Source organism: Gekko japonicus, unplaced genomic scaffold, assembly GCF_001447785.1.
Source record: "Gekko japonicus isolate JY-2015 unplaced genomic scaffold, Gekko_japonicus_V1.1 scaffold147, whole genome shotgun sequence".
NCBI classification, from domain to species: Eukaryota; Metazoa; Chordata; class Lepidosauria; order Squamata; family Gekkonidae; genus Gekko; species Gekko japonicus.
The window spans coordinates 462,193-481,481 of record NW_015163607.1 but is presented as its reverse complement, the minus strand read 5'-3'; the positions used below and the strand labels follow the sequence as shown (position 1 = coordinate 481,481).

The window sequence follows — 19,289 nt, the reverse complement described above, 5'->3', positions numbered from 1 at the left end:
AAGCATGTCACAATCATTTATTTCATTTTTTTTTTCATCTTTTTCATTTTTGGTAACCATTACAAACACCCAATCCAGGTATGGAACTGTTTAAATACATTTGAAATGAAGCCAATTTTTTAAAAAAACAAACGTACAGACACAAAATGTGTATTTATACTTGTCCTTCCAATGTGTTTTCCACATGACTTTCCCTCCCTTCAAATAAAAGCAAAACCCCACCCCGCCCCCAAAATATGAATCCTCAAAATCAAAACACCATGCTTTTCAAGTAGCACTTATTCCACAAATGCAACAGTATTATTTTCTTTTCTCTCCTTCTCGCCACCAATCTGATGAGAAGTTCTGTTGGACACCTGATGACTCAGCAGCTTCCTTCCTTCCTTCCTTCCTCCCACCCCCTCCCCTCCCCACATCCTCAAAGTTAAAAAAAAAAAAAGCCAAACAAAAACATGAAAAAGAAAACTAACCCAAAGAGACACATGCATTTCTAAAACTAGGATTCAGTCAAGTACTTTCTAATTTTTGGAAAGAAACCCCTTTGTTCACAATCAGTCCATTACTCATGGGCCTGGCTCTTCCGTTTCGTATTCACACACATAAAAATGCTCTTTATGTGAATAAGGAACCGGGGAGCACAGATTCCATGCGTGTAGATTCCTATTTATGCTACGCTGTTCCCCCTCATGCGAAGAGCTAATGGGAGGCAATACAAACAGTTCAACACCCCATCTTAAAACCCACAAACAGAGGATTCTTCAGGCTCCAAAGAGTATGGAGCTGGGCCACCTCAAGCTTGCAGGAGTTTTTATCAACTCCCTCCCCTCCTTCCCTCCCCCGAGACACCCCACATATAAAAAGGAAAAAAAAAGGCAACCGTTCTTAAAAACCAAAATAATAATCAGTGTGAGATGTTAAATCTGACGAGCAACAGAATGATTATGAGGACCCATTTGATTGGTCCACAACCTGCATAGCTGTGCTGTAAGTTTGGTTCTTTAGTTTAATGGGTTTTTTCTTTTTTCTTTTTCTTAAAAAAGTTACTTCTTTGCTATTTCCACGTGTTTAAAACTAACAAAAAAAAAAAAAAAACCAACCCGAAAGAAATACTCTATTCACAAGGACTAATCCTCTCTCCCCGCCCCAAGTCTCCTGGGGGTGGAGGAAATAACATTACTTTACATGAAAAAAAACCTTAATTGTGCTGTATTTGTAATCCCTCAGGCTGAGTGAACAGAGACACGGGGCCAAACAAAAACGGCACAGAGTCAGTCACATGAGTCTATTACAAAAGAAACCCTAAAATCATAGCCAAATGCTAACAAACAGCTTACCTGGAATAAAAGATGACAAGTCACAGACAGGTATCTAGGAATTCTCTCTTTTTTGTAATTTTTTTTACTAAAATAATTAAAAAAATCACAGTATTTTAAGAAATAAAACCCCCACAGGGATTTTGAGCACAATTTTGTTTTCCTTTCTTTTAAAACTTTGTGGTTTTTAAATTTTTCTTCCATTCACTATCTGGCCCAGCAGTCAGTCAGTCAGTCAGTCAGTCAGTCAGTCTCTCTCTCTCTCTCTCTCTCTCTCTCTCTCTCTACATTTAACCACAATGACAACAGGTAGTACTGACAAATGCAGAGATTTGTAGTTTTTTTAAAATTTCCCTTGGTTAATTCTGAGGTACTAGGAAACAGGTGACTGTTTTAAGCAAAAAGCAGTTTTTATTTTGTTTTTTCTTCTTTTTCTAAAGCGTCGGTCAGTCATTCAGTCTGGAAAAAGCGTAATATGTATATTAAAACTAGAAAAAAAGCGCCCAAATTTGTGCGCTGAAAGTTGTCCCCCCTGCACTCTTCCATCCTCATGACACTTCCATTCTTGAAACAATCCGAAGTCTCCATGGCAAAGCACGTTGGCATTAACGTGAGGAACATTGGGGAGTTTGCTTCTCAAGTTCAAATGAACAAAACTTCCCATTGTCAAAATCCAGAAGAGCCGCAGCGAAGTAATGGAGTCACGTATTCCATCGTCCTCACTTAAATAAATTTAATATATGTACACACACACACACGCGCACACACGCACACAGGTACCAGTGCTTTGAAAATAGATCATTCAGTCCTAAAAGCAGCTTTGATTCTTCCTTGTCCCCCTCCCTACCCTCTCCCATCGATCACTGTTCAAGTAGGTTGTTTGAAATCACACCAGGTGTTCATTCACTTTTGGCCTCTGCATTCTCTTGGAGTGATTTATCAGCAGCAGCAACAATACAGACGGCAGTTTCATTCTTGTGGGAAAAGTCTACCACTATTTTCGTGCTGCTCTCCATCTCTTCTGCCAACGGTACCTTAACATTATCTTCTGTACTTTCTTTCAGCTGGCCATCTTCAGCAATCACTCGCTTGGTTTCATTCAAGGCCCTGGAAATCCCATGAGCAGAGAGTGAAATGTTTAGATACAGAGACATCACACACTTTTAATATCTCTCATGTGGAACTTGCATAGCAATTGCCCCAACCAGACCACGGTATACATGTTCCACAAGTCCTTCCTGCTAAGTGGCACCAATGTTTGTATACAACCAACAATTTCTGATGGGATCAAGCTATCTAAGAGCACGGTTGCTACCCCATGCCCCCAGTTTGCAGAAAAAGCGAGGCTTTCAAGAATACAAAGCTGGTCACCCCGATTTCAGAATTCCATAACCAGGACTGCATGTACTTTGAGCTAAGAACAATAAAACATTGGGAATTCTCTGCCAAGGTAGCCTAAATTCTGCAACAAGAAAAATAAGCTGACATGATCTGTATAAATTATGCAAATTAAGCAAACCTGAATAATTTTGCCTGCTACTGCTAATCAAACAGAGGTGGCAACAAACTTTTCAAGGTAATAAAAGCTTTTCTGTGACCATTAGAAATTCAGCTGAGTACAAACCCCATTAATTTTTCCTCTATTTCCTTCATCCTTCCTCTCTCACTTTTGCTTCAGCCGCTTGCCCTGCCATCTTTCCTGTTTACACCAACTCTTTCTTTCCATGTAGCCTGTGTTCCTCAGCAGCTGCTGCAAAAAAATCTTCAGTGGCCAGAGGTGGCACTTTAGGTCACACCTGAGGCCTTAATCGGCAAATGAAAGACCATTTTCCCCCCATGTTGGAAGGAATTCCTCTTCAGTATTCTTTCTTTCATTGTGTACACAACGGGTGAGGAGGTGTGGGAGCAACCATGACCTTTACAGAAAAGCAGTTCTTAGCCCAACTTACATGCCGTGCCTCAGAACGTGCCTCTCCCATTCAGAGCCTTCTGTGAATGATCGACCACAAAATTCACATGGGAACCGTTTTTCTGGAGGTCCATTCTCGGAGAATCTCATGGACTCTACAGGAAAACAAAGCACATGTTAGCCTTCACTAAGGGTCCCCGTATTTCCTTTTTAAAAAACTAGAACATGTCATTTCCTTGAAATCCTCTGAAAGGTAAACAAACAATTCCTCTTAAAGAAAATAAAGAGAGAGGGAATTCCGAGTGTAAAACTTAATTAGCTAATACCGATACACTAAATGTGATCATTAAGCTGTACACAAATCTGGATTCATTAAGGAAGTGTGACACTTAGCAGCTCCCTTTTAGGTACCCTTAACGAGCCCAGTTTTTATCTAATGGAAACTGAGAAATATTTAACATTTGGTACGATGTGTTACCTTATGCATATTATTTATCAATTCCTTCTCCCACATCAAAACACAATCAGTGAGTCATTAACTTTATGCCTACATGTTCCATTTTATTTCTACTCTTTGTTCTAAATTATGCTTGCTTATTAGTCTTGAAATTCAATTCAAGGTCCAAGAATATATTCCTCGCTGCTGCTGATGAAAACCTGACTATTTTCAGGGGCTAGTGATCTGTAACACATACTTCTCAGCCTTCAGGCAACAGCTTTGGACACTTCAGTGCATGCATGCAAACATGTAGCACTTTCAGCTCCTTGGTAACTCTCATGTTGTGTGAAAAAATGCTTCTCATCTCCAGATCAAGAGTTTGCAAGGGAAAGTGTATCTGTGTGTGCACAAAAGATCTGCGTTACACAGAATTGTCATGCATGTGAACGGGAATCATGAGGCACGTTCCTCTCCTATTCTTTCCACACTGTGTTAACATTTGACCAGTCACAGGTTTGCCGACAGCCATCACGGATCCCCAAAGACCTTTGACGTGGTCTCTGTGCTTCACACCGATGGGATCTAGTGCGCACGTGCTGGATCGATCGGTGCTGTAGCAAGCTCTTTTAACGGATTTTCGCGCCCAGTTCCTTGGGCATGTGCAGGAACCCCACCGTGCATGCCCAAAGGGGTGGGCACGGACATCCCGCCAGTTCCTTTCTTACCGCCGCATTGAGTAGACCTCTTTTTCGTCGGTCAGATCGGTTTGCTGTTAGCTTTCGCCTCACAGCTCTTAGGGATTATTTCCTTACTCTACTTTTCTCTTTTAGTAGTTTGTTCTTCAAAAAAGCTTTAAATTTTTTTTACTTACTCTTGAGGGGGAGTCTACCAATTACCCCAGGCCTTCGGGCTACCCCCCCCCCTCAACGTTCCCTCTTCTTCGCATCTTTTATGGAGAAGAAGTGGGTTTTTTTCAACAGGTGCAAGGGTTGTGGCAGCAAACTTGCTCCTCCTGACCATCATACCCTCTGCATTTTTTGCCTCGGAGAGTCTCACCAGCCAGAGTCCTGTCGTCACTGTGCTCGTTTCTCCAATCAAATGCGAAAGAACCGAGCTGCGCGCTTAAAGTAGTGCTGCTTGAATCGGCCCTTACTCCTGCCTCAGCTATGGAGGAGAGACCGTCTACATCGACAGCTCCGGCATCGAGGCCTGCTATTACCTCGGCCAGGCGAGTGGGAGAAATACTGGCTTTCTGGCATGATATCCCTTACCTGTCGTTTCTGCCAGACGGAGTCCGCCTCGTCCCGGACATCTCCTTCCTGCCGAAGGTGGTGTCAGAGTTCCACCTGCAGGCGGAGGTCTTCCTCCCTGACTTCTTCCCAAATCCAACATCAGCAGAGGACAAATTATTACACACTTTAGATGTGAAGTGGGCTCTCCTGTTCTACCTCAACAGAACGCACCCAACTAGACGAGACTCATAACTATTCATCTCGTACGCTTCAGCACGGCTGGGTACTCGCATCACAGCTCAGCGCCTGTCAAAGTGGATTGTAGGTCTGATTCATCTATGTTACCTACTCGCTAAACAGCCATTACCTGGCCCTATCAGGGCTCATTCTACCAGGGCTGTCGCGACTTCCACTGCCTTCCTCCAGGGAGTGCCCTTGCCGGACATTTGTAAAGCCGCTACATGGGCCACGCCTAACACCTTTATCAGGCACTACGCCCTCGACGTCCGTACGACCACCAGTACTAGCATGGGACGTCACATTCTATCTTCGGCTACGCAGTAATAGTCCTGCCAGCATCCTCCTCCAGGTAGGTTACTGCTCGCTAATCTCCCATGGGTGTGAAGCAAAGAGACCATGTCGAAGATAAGCAGGTTGCTTGATCTTCGAGTGGTCATCTGTGCATTCACACCACCCGCCCTCCTTCCCCGCTACTGTCAGCTTCTACATTTTTAATAGGGGTTTATTTGCAGCGGTTTGTAGGAACTGGTGGGATGTCCACGCCCACCCCTCTGGGCATGCGCGGTGGGGTTCCTGCACATGCCCGAGGGACTGGGCGCGAAAATCCGTTAAAAGAGCTTGCTACAGCACCGATCGATCCAGCACGTGCGCACTAGATCCCATGGGTGTGAATGCACAGATGACCACTCAAAGATCACCAGTTACTGGTAAGCAACCTGCTTATTCCCTCTGCCACCTCGCCCACCCAGATCCCACTCAAACCTCAGATGAAAGAGGATCACTTGGCTCACCTGCTTTTGACTACACATGTTGACTTAACAAAAAAGGGAGGGAAAGAATTCTAGTGTTCTTGCATATTTCCCCCCATTATGGTGAGAACATACTGGTCAAGGACATGCTGAAAAGGGAGAAGCAGTTATGGGTTGTGGCTGCTTTCAGTACTGGAATTTCAGACCGCAATCCAACACATTGAAATAAATGGGAGTTCTGCCACTGGCTGTCACCCGACATGGACTATGGCCACAGTTTTCCTGGACACAAGAACTCCAACTAGACACAAGTATGATAGAGCTCAATGAAGTGTTTTATTAATCTGGGTATGCCCTTGCCAGTCAGGAATGTGGTCATGATCCAGCCAAAGTTTAAGCACTTCTTTGTCCCGCTGAGCTAATTATGTGCTTAAATCTCTCTCCTATTGAAACCGGTGGGAGTTAAGAAGTGCTGGATCATACCCAGTCTGCATAATTGAGCACCCGCACAACACCTTGAAGTCACAGTAGAAATTCCATGCACAGGCCCCTGTTTGAACAAGGGTACAGGCCACCAAACAAAAGATGAAATGTTTTTTCCTCACAAAATTAAGATGATCACCACACAGGCCATTAAAAATAATTGCTTGGACTATCTCGCCTGATTCTTTTCACTGAAAATGAGACGGCGCCATCTGCTCCAAGCATTAATTCTTTAGTGGGGATTATCTTGAGCAAGAAAACAACAGAATGCCAATGCCTTTGCCTTCCCGGAGTCCTCTCAAAGTACATAATGAAAGAAATGGGGGATTTTGGTTCATTTACTGCTGATCTCCGCTTGCCTCATTTCCACGTTTTATTATAATGTACACAGCTCATGAGCCAACTTAAGCTACTGACAATCACACACACAAAACCCACACAGCGCCTGTGCCCTCCTCTCCCCCCCCCCAGCTGGGTTCAGCATTGGGAAGAGATATCATCACTATCTGCCCAAAGCATTCCCCCTCCCCTTTCACACACTGATTGCTGAAAATATCTATCAAGCAGCATACATTACTTTATAGAGATTTTTGCCCTCTTGATGTTAAAAGCATCTTTTCACAAAATGCTGATCTTTATCCGCTTAAGTATCTCACAGTTTGGTCCTCAAACAGAATAAAATTGAAACCAGGGGTGGGGGGTGGGGGAGGCAATGCCTGAAATTTTATGCTGAAAATCCTAAATTCTGCTATTGAAGATTAATTATATTGAGTGCACACATTTGCATACATTTACTTCGATTTACAAGTCTTTACACAAATGGTAGAAATTCATAAATTTGCCTCCCCCTGACGGACACAATCCTGAATCAGGAGCTTTGTCTTCGAATATTTTTTTGCACAACGGAAGGAAATAAGTAGGATGCAGATGATAGCTGTAGTTCACGAAGAATAAAACTACCGAAAGCTTTTTGTAGTTGAGAATGATGGTCAGAGGCAAAAAACCTGCGACTATCACATACTGGGGGAGACAACAGGTTGGTTGTTTTTTTTTAAAGTTATGGAACCAATAACTCCCTTCTGGACAAAGATCATATAATGAATAGTGGAAACTGAGAACTTGGGCAGCTGAGTGGTTAAAAAATTATAAATCAAGATATATCTTCCATTCAAATCTGTCCTCTGCCTCTCTAGATGATTGATCCCTCTCACAACCTCTGCCCTTCACTGCTATGCCTACCTTCTAGGATTGTTATAAGGAGCATTAAAGCCATCTGAATGCTCAGAAAGTGTTAATGCTAAATATTATAATGAAACCCGTTAGGCTTGGAAAGATGTGTACCACAGACTTACCCAAGAATAAATACAGAAATGTATACTCTCATTTCCTGTGAATGTTGATCTATTAAAATGAGGCAGGAGGTGAGGGCAGGCTTTATTCAGCCACCTCTCTGAATAATCTCCAGGCCCCCAGTAGGGGTCAATCACCAGAGGTCACCATGACTTCCAGGTGCATGTGCGTGCACACACACGCACATATAGAAAAAAAATACCAAGAAGGTATATAAAACACTGCACCCTTTCCCTGAGTAGCCTAGCTTCTTTTCTATCCATTACCAGAAGGGCTTTATGGTCAGTCTGCAATATGAGTATCATTTTCCTATACAAATTTAAATTGTTCCCATTTATTCTAGATACAGTTAAGTGGTTATGTAACTGACTTCTAGGTGAGAAAGAAACTATTTAAAAACCAAGAAGCCCATCCCACCCCCAATTATTTTTACCATTGCTGGAACAATCTCAACTAGAGCTAGAAAAATGCTGCAGGTTTGGTCATCAGGGTGTTTGAAGCACTTAAGCATAGAGGGTGAAATATATATACGGAAGATCCCTTGCTTTGTATTTGGCAGGGTTTATCCACCTTTACCTTTATATATTCATATAACACGGATGCTGAATTAGGTGAAGAGATTAACAGCACAATCCTATGCAGAGTTCACTTAGGCCAGCCTGACTGTGCACAAGATTGCTGGTTTCAGATAAGGGGGGGGGGGAGCCTTTCCTGCCATCTGGTTGTTTCATTATTATGGGACAAGAGACAGGGCATGACCAGTTATACTCTCGAGAAAGAGTGGCTTAATATTTTTTAAACAGTTTTCTTAAGTCAAAAACTAATTTTTGCTTATTTGGGTGGGGAAATGCTGGTGAGTCAAAACTGTTAAACTTGGGGAGGAATCGGGATATGGCTTTATGCTGGGATATGGCGTTATGCTGGGCATCAGAAACCAGAGATGAATACTGACCTCCTTCTTCCTCCTTGGAACTCATCTCCTCTTCTTTTTCTTCCTCATCGCTGCTGGAACTCTCCTCTTTTTCCTTCATTTGTTCCAACTGGTCTAAGTTAACCCGTCCAACCAGCTCAAAGTTGCGACTCACCTTTGGAGAAGAAGAAAAAAATACAGGGGGACTCTGTTTATTTGGATGCTGTTTACACAACATACATGCTTGATGTTCTCCATATGCCAGTGGGAAGGCAGGTCTCGAATTTTGCAACAGCGTCCCTCCCACATAATTATAGCAATGATCTGAGTCTCCTGAAGTGTAAAATAGAACACAGCAAACACAGATGGGCTCTTTTGGTAGTACTCCCCTCTTTTAAGGAGGGAGAAAGGCCATGAGATTCTCCCCCCCCCCCAGCATAATAATGCTGGGGGGAGGGGGAGAACAATACTAAAAGCTATCAGCCATATTCTGTGAAATACTCCGGTAAAATGTTTGCTGTGAAAACAGACAAAATAACTTGGGTCCAGGGTAGCAAATACACCTCAAATTACGAAAGAGGAAAGCATCACAATGGACGAACAGAACGTACATCTGTCAAGGTGCTCTGTGGCCACCACTGTGGTCACACACACTAAATAATCCACTTTCAATCCACTTTCCAACTGGATTTTGCCAGTTCACCCAGTAAAATCTAGCTGGAAGGTGCACTGAAAGTGGATTATTTAGTGTGCACGACCGTAGCCTATGTGCTGTCGTTATTCCCAGCTCTCCTCGGCCAATTCAGATTCCCCAAGCAGCTTACAAAACAAATGGCATCATGAAATCAAAATATAAACACATTAAAAAAACCATCTTCCTCCAGCCTAAAGAGCCTTCCTTTCTCAAGTGGCTCCTCTTCCACTGGAGGAATATTTACTTATTTCCCTAATGCCCTGCTCTTCTCCCCAGCAGCGACCCCCAAGCAGCTTCCACTCTTCTCCTCGCCTCCATTTTATCCTCACAGCAACCCTGTGACGTATGTTAGGCTGAGAGGGTACAAACAGTGAGCCTCCATGGCAGAGTGGGGATACAATAAAATTTTATATACAATTTTTTTTTTAAAAAAATGGCAGAGTGGGGATTCGAACCTGGGTCTCCCAGATCCTCATAGGAATAACCACGTCTTGGGAGGATGACCCCTTAGGCTTGAGGTAGGCTTCAATGTTTGCTTAGTGAAGTGATAAGATATAGGCCAATAGATTCAAATCAGGGGGGGGGGGAGTGCCAACTCAAAAGATTTAGAAACTTGGGAGTCTTTTTTTTTACATCCTGGTTTCCAGGCTGTATCTTTTTAAAGCTCCTTGTTATCTTCTTATATATTCACCTTATTAACACACAGTTTATCTTTCCAAGAGTGGACTGTAGGCAGTGGTTCTCAAACTGTGGGGTCAGGACTCAAAGGTGAGACATGGCTTTTCTCACTGGACTCCCTTGCTGTTGGCAAGGCCAGGAGGGAGGAAGAGGAGGAGGAGGATCAGGCAGTGGAGTCTATGGGAAGCTCAGTAGCAAATTTGGGTTGCTTCTATGTAACGTGGAAAATATGGAGAATCTGCAAGCAGCCTTCAGCCCTACTCAGAGGTACAATGCCTCTGCACATGGAGTCCCCTGTAATCATTGCTAGATGTGTCCACAGTGAATTTGCCTAATGAATTTGTAAAAGCCATAAAAGCTAGCAGCAAGCATCATGGTCTTGCTAATTATGGGGTGAAGAAATACTTCATTGTAAGATTAGGAGGAAATGTATATTGGACAACCAGCACCTGTCTGCCGCTATGTAGCATTTCAGAATGGGGAATGTGCCCTGGTAGGCATAGCTAGTAAGGACTTACCTTATGCTCATCTCGAAGATGAGTGTCCAGCTCCTCCGTGTGCTTGGTCTCATAATAGCAGAGTTGGCATTTGTAAGGTCTTAGCTCATTGTGCTTCTCTATGTGCTGCTGTAAGCTCTCGTCGCTGGAACAGGTGAAGGTACACTTGTCACAGCGGAAAACAATTCCCTGCAAATATTTGGACAGCTTGGAACGGCACACTTCTATGGGAACCACTCGTTCTTCTGTTGGGTAGGGGGAAAAAATAAAGTTCTATTAATGAAGAAGTTATTGTGACTGCCCAGTCAGTTTTCCCAACAGTCATTCCAAACCCAGCACCAACTGATCTGGTTCTAAAGTACAACTTTTGGAACAAGCGGGACTTCATAACTTCTATCACATCCCATTCTGCAAAGGAGGACACAGTTGTTCTCCTACATTATTTAGATTTATAATCCACTCAATCCGAAAGACACAGGACAGATAAAAATCTAAACATCACATTCAAATATCATTAAGATTCCCTCCCTCTTTGTCTGCTTAATCTTGATCCTGAAAAGAAAGGCCAGCAGTTAGAAGATGCTCAGAAGAGTGATTTTCCATAAGTGTGCTGGGAGCGGGGAGATGTGAGCCATCAAGAAAATCTATTTAGTACATTTTCATGACACCCTCCAAGGGGTTAGGAAAGGACTTCAAAAGTCTCCCAGATCCAACCTCCATAGCTTTTCCTACACTTGCTTGGAACTTCACTGGAGGCTTTTCCTACACTTCTAAGTAAACATACTTAGGGTCCCGGTCACACGGCGAATTTGCTGCGGGAGAGCCACGGGTTGTGGGCGGATTATCCGTGCGCGATCACACCCCAACATCTGGGAAGTGGAGCGCACCCGTGGCCAACTCGTGGCTTACCGCCGAAAATGCACAATAAAAAAGTAGTACCCTGTTTCCCCGAAAATAAGACCTACCCCAAAAATAAGCCCTAGCAGGATTTCTATGCATTAGTGGTATAAGCCCTAGTGTATCTTCTTGAGAAAAAATAAATATAAGACAGTGTCTTATTTTCGGGGAAACACGGTACCTCCAAAGTACTGGCAAACGGTTTGCCACAGGCTGCCTCCAGACTCCCGCGGTGTGATCGTGCTGGCACGCAGCTTTCTCCTCCGGCGCCGAGGGAAGGACCCGTGGTATGCCGCCGGCGTGTCTGATCACATAATCGCGGATTAAACTGCGCCAGGGCAATTTGCCACGCCTCCCCCCCCCCGCGATATCCAGCCCGTGTGACTGGGGCCTAGGATTTTACTGAAGATATTCAGCAGCAATGTACAAGCCTGCAGTCTTCTTATCTGATGTGGGATTTTCTTCCTTCTCTTCCCTAAAATGTGCAGAGTTTCTCATGTACTGACTCCTCTCTAAGGTTAATTCCATGCAAAATTTATACCTGAATCAACATGTTATCTACCTTTAAAACATGCCATATCCAGTGGTAAATAAGGGCTAGGGGTCTGCTATGTGTTTTGAGGAATTTGTGGAATTTGGCAGCAAAGCAAATTCAGAACTTTCTGCATTCCTTGTTCATTTCTCCCTCTGTTTTTTAACACAGGCCATGAGCCAAGGCCTCCATTGTGTGTGCTGTAGGATTAAGTGTGGCTATAACTGTGCTACTGGGATGCTTCCGTTTTTCTCTGGCTGCCACACTGTCTTTCCTCAAACCCCCTGTCTGTCATGACCCCAGGGGGTCTCCACCTTCTGCCGCCACCACCCTGGACTTCAGTCCCTTTGAGAAGGCCCAGGGTACCCTCTCAAGTCCATCCGACAAGCCCCTTTTCAGCCGAGAACACACAGGCGTGATTGACCCAGGCAGAGAGAATTAATTAAACAGAAAGGGTTTATTAAAAACAACACGGGGGGCATGGGAAAACAAGACAAGGCAAGGTGCTTTCAAAGGGCATAAATAAACATAATCTAACGCAGCTATCTGTTTCTACTTCCAGGCCCACAGCCTGCCTAGCACTCACACTGAGCCCACTGGAGATCTTCCTCTCTCCCAGACCAGCCTGTAGAGAGACTGAAAAACCCTCCATCTTACACACTTAAGGGCGAAGATCGACCTCCTCACACAGTTCAACAGTCTCCTCACAGAATCTCCCTCTCTGATTGGCTATAGTTCGTTGCTAAGCCTTATGGGGACTGTAGGCTGCCTGCTTTCACTGCCATGCAGGTCTCTCCTGGGAACAGGCCACACCAGGCCCTGCTCCCAGTCCTGCACAGATCATGATGACACCCCCAAACAATGGAGAGTTTAAAAACCAAATTGCCAGGAGTCACAGAAGGAGGGAAAGTTTTGCAACAAAGTCATATGCATTGTTCCCTCTTAAGCTGAGTTAGTGCGAGCTAGCTCACATATTTGTCTCAGCTCAGGAAGGATGGCTCCAGAGCAAACTAATTTATGCAGCAGCCAAATCGCTCACTCGCAACTTTAATGCCAGTAGCTCACAAAGTAGAATTTCTGCTCACACAGCTTAGAGGGATGTCATACCCAACATACAACCACTTGCATGCACTCCGGGGACGTGCCAATGAGTAAATGGAGTACTTAACACACTGCTCCTATGCAGTTATTCCAGTCTAAGCCCAATGAAATGTAAGGGGGGGGGGATTAAAAGACACATTTTATTTATATCACATCTTTCTTTTGTCATGGATCTCAAAGTGGCATATCATATCTACCATTAACATATATTCTTCCCCTGTTTATTCCCACCCTCTGCCTCCCTTAAGTCGTTTTTGGGGTTTTTTAGACTGAAAGCTCCTTGGGCAAGCAACCTGTCTTCTTGTATTCTGCAACATGTTATATATGCTGATGGCACTATATAAACAATGCCATTAGCTGCAGCAGCTAAGTGGTGTACATATCTAAAATCAAAACAAAACAGCATATAAATTTAATATTTTTTTTAAAAAATCAACAGTGTGCCATGAAATCTATTAGGATCCACTTGCAGTGCTTTCACTGCAAAACCTACAGTTGCATAAACTACAGTGAATGGAAAATCAAAATACTATTTCCTTCTTGTTCAGACTGATAGGAGATGCAAGTGAATACTGCTGAGGGCTGCTTCACAAATGATGGATTTTCTACATATATTTCCCTTCCCTGTAAGATGATGTGTGCAGTATACAGGTGTGTTATCAATGTGCAACTTACATGCCTGTTACTCTGCAAAGAAACCTGCCAATTGGGCTTTTCCACGGCACTGCAAGAGACACATTTGCAATGATTGTTCCTATGGAGTATCTGTCATTTCCTACACGGAAGTGATATCTGGGTAGAAAAATGTGTTATGTGAAAAGCAGCCGTCAGGACGAATTCATAGGCTGATGTGCAATTCACAAAGGCCCAGTTCAAATACTTCATGGCACTGCAAACTAACCACATCTCTTGTGTAACATGAGAAGCAAGCTCTACACCAAAGGCTTTAAGCACAATGACACATTCATGTCATCTTTCTTTGCTTTTTTTTCTGGGAGAAGAGCCATGTAAATCAGGGTGTGGGAAAAAAGGTCCAAACAGACATTTGGTCAACACAGACTGATCAGCTCCATGTCTCTAATGCTCGTCTTAAGCTGCCCATTTATTGGCGTGAGCATCTGATTTCCTTTGTGGATCTATGTTTGTTATTTGATAGCAGAAGCCTCAGATTCCCACATCGCTCCCACACCCTGTTAGAAAAGTTACACCAACTTAGTTTTTGAGTTCTGTATAAATGCTTTGGAAGCATTTCCTCCTTCCTGTCAAGCAGCTCAGGGTGTACGTGACATATTCCTGTAGCGTTCCTTTAGTCCACAAGACTGCTCAACACTTCAGAGTGTTTATAGTACAATCCTAAACAGAGTTACAGCCTTCTAAGTCCATTGACGTTAATGTGCCTTGAAGGGTCTAACTCTGTTTAGGATTGCACTGTTATTCTTTCCCATGTGTATTTGCCTACTCTTCTCTGATTGGTTGATTTCCAGTCTTCAACTTCATTGGTAAAGAGCTTGTTTCACTGGAAAGCTGGAAGAAGGGCTTTGAGATTTTTGGAATGTTTTTACCATTCAGTAAGCATCCTACTTGTCCTGTTTCTTTGTTCTCAGACAAACATGTGCCTGGAAGCCATGGCAATCAGCCACCCCCATTTCCCCAACATATATCAAAACCTGCTGGAAGTACCTTGAGACTTAGACTCAACTTTCTCCCAGAAAACTGGGACCCAAGTTGGGTAGAAACAATAGGATCAATATATCATTAAAAACATAGAATAATAATGGTTAAAGTAGCTGAAAATAACACAGTTAAAATTCTTTAAAATGTAAAACTCTGCCAACCAAAATTTTAACATTTCTTCCTTTAAACGGAGACCATGTAAATTGCAGTTTCCTTTACAATAAAGAAAAGTTTAAATCTAAATTGCAGGTCTGTGTCTTGGGTTCTTAAACTACAGCCCACCCATGCTTGCTCTAAGTCTAGCTCATACTGTGACTTTGATAATACTGAGGCTTAAAAAAAAAAAAAAGGAATTAACAGTTGGAATGGTAGCAGACTGCCAAGGGATTTTTTAAAAATACCAACATTCTGACCTCACAGGTCAGTGCAGAAGCTTAGAGGCGAAATTCCTGTGTGCCTGTTGGTTCTATCAAAGAGGGCAGGGTTCCCCAACATGGCACCTATAGGCACTGCAACACCTGCCACTACTTCCCCTGGTACTTGCCAGGCTTTTAGGAATGTGGAGGGGACTACTGTCAGGTGGCAGGGCCATTGTTATTGGCTGCTCTCATTCAAAATGAAAATGTTTTCCATGACTGCATTTGGCTCCGTCTCCTGTGACAGACATTTAAAGACGGCACTCATCCCCTTCTGTCAACATTCCAAAGGTGCACATGGGATTTAAAAGACTGGAAATCCCCAAAACAGGGCATCCTGGAGACTGGCTTCCATACTGAATAACATCACACAGTATACTGTATGCATGGCTGAGTGTACTTGCAAAAAGCAGCTACAGCCTACTAAATGTCTGGGATAGGTGAAAACTGGAATATGTGCTATTATTCATCATGAGTAAGAAAACTTTAAAGAACAGTTCTTTACCAATAATTCCCTGCCAATTCCAAACCATAGCCCATGGTATTTCTGAACTTCTAATTATTTTAAAATATTTACCTAGGAAATGGTTTCCCTAAGTTTAATTTTTGGAAAACTAAACCAAACAAATCCTATCCGGATTTCAGTGGCAAATAAATAATTACAAGTACATCTCATAATACTGAAAGTTTAGATAGTAATGCTCATGCATAAGTCAGCCTCCCAAAAGACCTAAGGCTGCGGTCACATGGAGCATTAGCCACGCTACCGAGACGGAAAATAGGCGGATTTTCCGGGCGCGATCAAACCGCAACATCTGGGAAGCGTAGAGCTCCCATGGCGAACCCGAGGCTTCCCGCTGAAGATGCGCCGTAAAAAACTAGTACCGCCGAGGTACTAGTTTCGGGAAACCACGGGGCAAGGGCGAGCGTCTGATCACGTTTCCGGTGGTAGCTCATGGCATCCGGCGCCCGGCCATGTCCCGTCGCAAAAAGGGTTTTTCCTCCCAAGTCTCCACGGGATGCGCACAAGCCCCCAACGGCGCATGCGCCCACTTCGGTTTAAAAAAAAAAAACACACAACCCCCGCCGCACCGCTTCTTTGCCATGCCGCAGGATTTACGTATGATCGGTACCTCCTCCCGAACCGCGGGACATTTGATCCGGCGGCCGCGCAGTAGTTCGCTCCGGGGCAAACAGCCATGCCTCCCCCCCCCCCACGATATCCGGCCCGTGTGACCGGGCCCTAAGTTTCTTTTGTTTTCCTTCCTTTGGTTTTCCAGAGGGGAAAGCCAATACACCAAAAATGCCTTTAAGTCACCTGAGCAATGTAAAACAATGTGTGTGGGAGCCTTCAGGCCTTTTGTATTTGATGGACTGCATTAAGCACTAGAAAAATGTCAGGACATTTCTTCAAATGCTGGATCGGAGTAGCTTATCAGAAGACAGCAACAACTAATTGCATTATCTCTACTAAAGAAAAGGGCAACAAGCATTAAATGTGCATTTCCATAGCTCTGAGCACAGGTGTGCCAAAGGAGTTCAACAGGTCAGGCTTTTAGGAAACCAAAGCTCAATTTACAAGCCAGAAGCTATTCCTTGCTACCACTGCATCCATGCAATAACCAGTTCCTGGTTTAATTTTTCTCTCTCCTTAAAGCCTTATAAAGTCCACAGAATCACAGCTCCCTCTGTGCCTATATAAGGTAAGTTAAAACCCACACTTACAATAGTGTGCAAGTTGATGACCTGAAATCAGCGACACAGCACTTTCTGAAGCAGATTGATAACATCCTGTAGCCTATAACTGTTTTAATGAGAAACACATTCCCAATTATAACTGAGCCAAACTCTCCATCCGAAACAGCCCCTTACTCCGCAAATAGCCCCAGACTCATATTAATCTTGACCAAAATGTCTTTAACTGTGCTTTAATGAAACCTTTAGATGTGCATTCTGTTCCGATTAGCATCCGTCGAAGTTCATTTCTCTATATCCATTTAGACCAGAGTTTCTTGTTTTTTTCATTATACCATTATACGCAGCTATCCTATGCTAAGTGGGGGATCATTCTGTCTGTTACCAAAGAATATACATTAAAGAAAAACACAAACGTGCAACAAAAACCAACTAGCATACATTTCCTAGAACTAATTATGAATAAATCAAAATTAATTTGAAGGAAGTAGAGGCTTTAAGATCCCTCAGAGAGGAGAGCGAAGGAACTAAATAGTGCGTGGGGAGGGGGATCTTTTCTGTACTGAGGACCAATTAACATGAAGTGGATGGAAAGGGCAGTTCAAACGGGTACATTTGTTAAAAAGTGGAGGGCTTCCCAGTGGGATCAAACATGTGTGCACATGTGTGCCATCAAGTTGCAACTGACTTATGGCGGCCCCCAGCAAGGGGTTTCCAAGGCAAGGGAGAAGCAGAGGTGGTTTGTCACTGCCTTCGTCTGCAAAGCCTTCCTTGGTGGGCTCCCATCCAAGCACGGACCATGATTAGCTTCTGAGATTTGATGAGATCAGGCGATACCATGCCACCTTTCCTCAGATCTAACACATACTCCTATAACTACGGTTAGTAAGGAGCCTAGTACCGTCCAGAGTCAGTCCAAGAGACCCTAGTGGGCAATCCAAACCACACAGACCCACGATAAAAATCATACTTGGCCATCCTTCCACTATTGTGTCTCAAAGTTACCACCTGCCACAGTTACCTCACTCTGTTTCATGTTAGGGCTGTGCTGGGAGCCTCTCCTTAATCGTGGTAACAGAGGCCAGTTTTATGACATGAAAGATTTACACCAATAAGGCTTCAGTAAACGGCTGAACATGAGTGACGAGACGTAAGCCTAGCAATCGAATACCAACAGATGGCATGCTCGCGGCAAGCGCCAGCTATGTAAAGTGACTTCTGTTAATTTGGTCTGAGAGACTGAGTGGTGTCTAGAAAGATCTGAAGCTAGACCCGAGTTAGACACAGGAGAGATAACACTGATATGGGGTTACAGTAATTAATTAAAGAGTGATACCAGAATCAGAGATCACAGAAATTATTTTTGGCATGCTAATCTCCTGATTAGCATGTTTATGAGGACACTGGGGCATAACTAGGGATGGGCATGATCCCCATCATGAACCTAATTTCGTGATGAAATCACTTGAGTTGTGGTTCGTAACCCAAGGTTTGTGCCATCTTGCCTCAATGACCCTCCTGTGCCCCTCCATGTGGTTATTGGGAGGTTTGTGTGGCTCGTGGTGGGATGGGGGGGAAGCAAGAGGGATCGCTGAAATGACTTGCATCCATTTCAGCCTAATAGTGGGGCTGGTGTGCTCATCAGCTGTTAGGCTGAAACAGATGGGAGCTGGTTGAAACTAAACCCAGCGAAGATGGAGGTCCTGTACCTGAGTCAGGGCAGTCTGGGGATCCCTCTCCCGGCCTTCAATGGGGTGCTTCTGGTGCCGGCGCCGGAGGTTAGGAGTCTGGGAGTGCTCCTGGATCCCTCCTTAACTATGGAGGCCCAGGTGGCAGCCACTGCCAGGTCAGCCTTTTACCACCTTCAGCTGATTCGGCAGTTGGTTCCCTTCCTCGACCGCGATTACCTGGCTACAACAATCCATGCGACGGTCACCTCGAGATTAGACTACTGTAACACTCTCTACACGGGGCTGCCCTTGTCACAAATCCGGAAGCTGCAGCTAGTGCAGAATGCTGCGGTCAGGTTCCTGATTGGTCTCCCTAGATGGGAGCACATCCAGCCTGTGCTGAAAGCACTGCACTGGCTGCCAATAGCATACCGAATTCGCTTCAAGGTGCTGGTACTTACCTTTAAAGCCCTATATGGCCAAGGTCCGGCATACCTCAGGGAACGCCTTTCCCCACACATACCCCAGAGAGCACTACGGTCGGGGTCACAACATCGGCTAGTGATTCCAGGCCCCAGGGAGGCCAGGCTCGCTGCAACCAGGGCCAGGGCCTTTTCAGTGGTGGCTCCTACCTGGTGGAACAAGCTCCCGGAGGACATCAGAGCCCTGCGGGACCTTTTACAGTTCCGTAGGGCCTGCAAGACGGAGTTCTTCCGCCAGGCTTTTAATTAAGAGCCGCCACCACCACCACCACCAATTGCCTCATGGGAACATGGGGCATTGGGATGGCCCATTTAAGACCAATGGCCC

General features: G+C 44.3%; 1 protein-coding gene across 3 annotated transcripts in view; it reads right to left on the bottom strand.

Moving 5' to 3' along the window:
• Window positions 1-1,603: 1,603 nt before the first annotated feature.
• ZNF462 (zinc finger protein 462) overlaps window positions 1,604-19,289 on the bottom strand; it is a 171,166-nt gene continuing 153,480 nt past the window's right edge. For all 3 annotated transcript variants that reach the window (XM_015407300.1, XM_015407299.1, XM_015407301.1), the window contains 4 exons: window positions 10,516-10,739; window positions 8,668-8,800; window positions 3,263-3,377; window positions 1,604-2,420 (listed from right to left, as the gene is read on the bottom strand). In XM_015407300.1, the coding sequence (XP_015262786.1) occupies window positions 2,213-2,420; window positions 3,263-3,377; window positions 8,668-8,800; window positions 10,516-10,739 (680 nt within the window). In that variant the 3' untranslated portion in view covers window positions 1,604-2,212. The remainder of the gene's footprint in view (window positions 2,421-3,262; window positions 3,378-8,667; window positions 8,801-10,515; window positions 10,740-19,289) is intronic.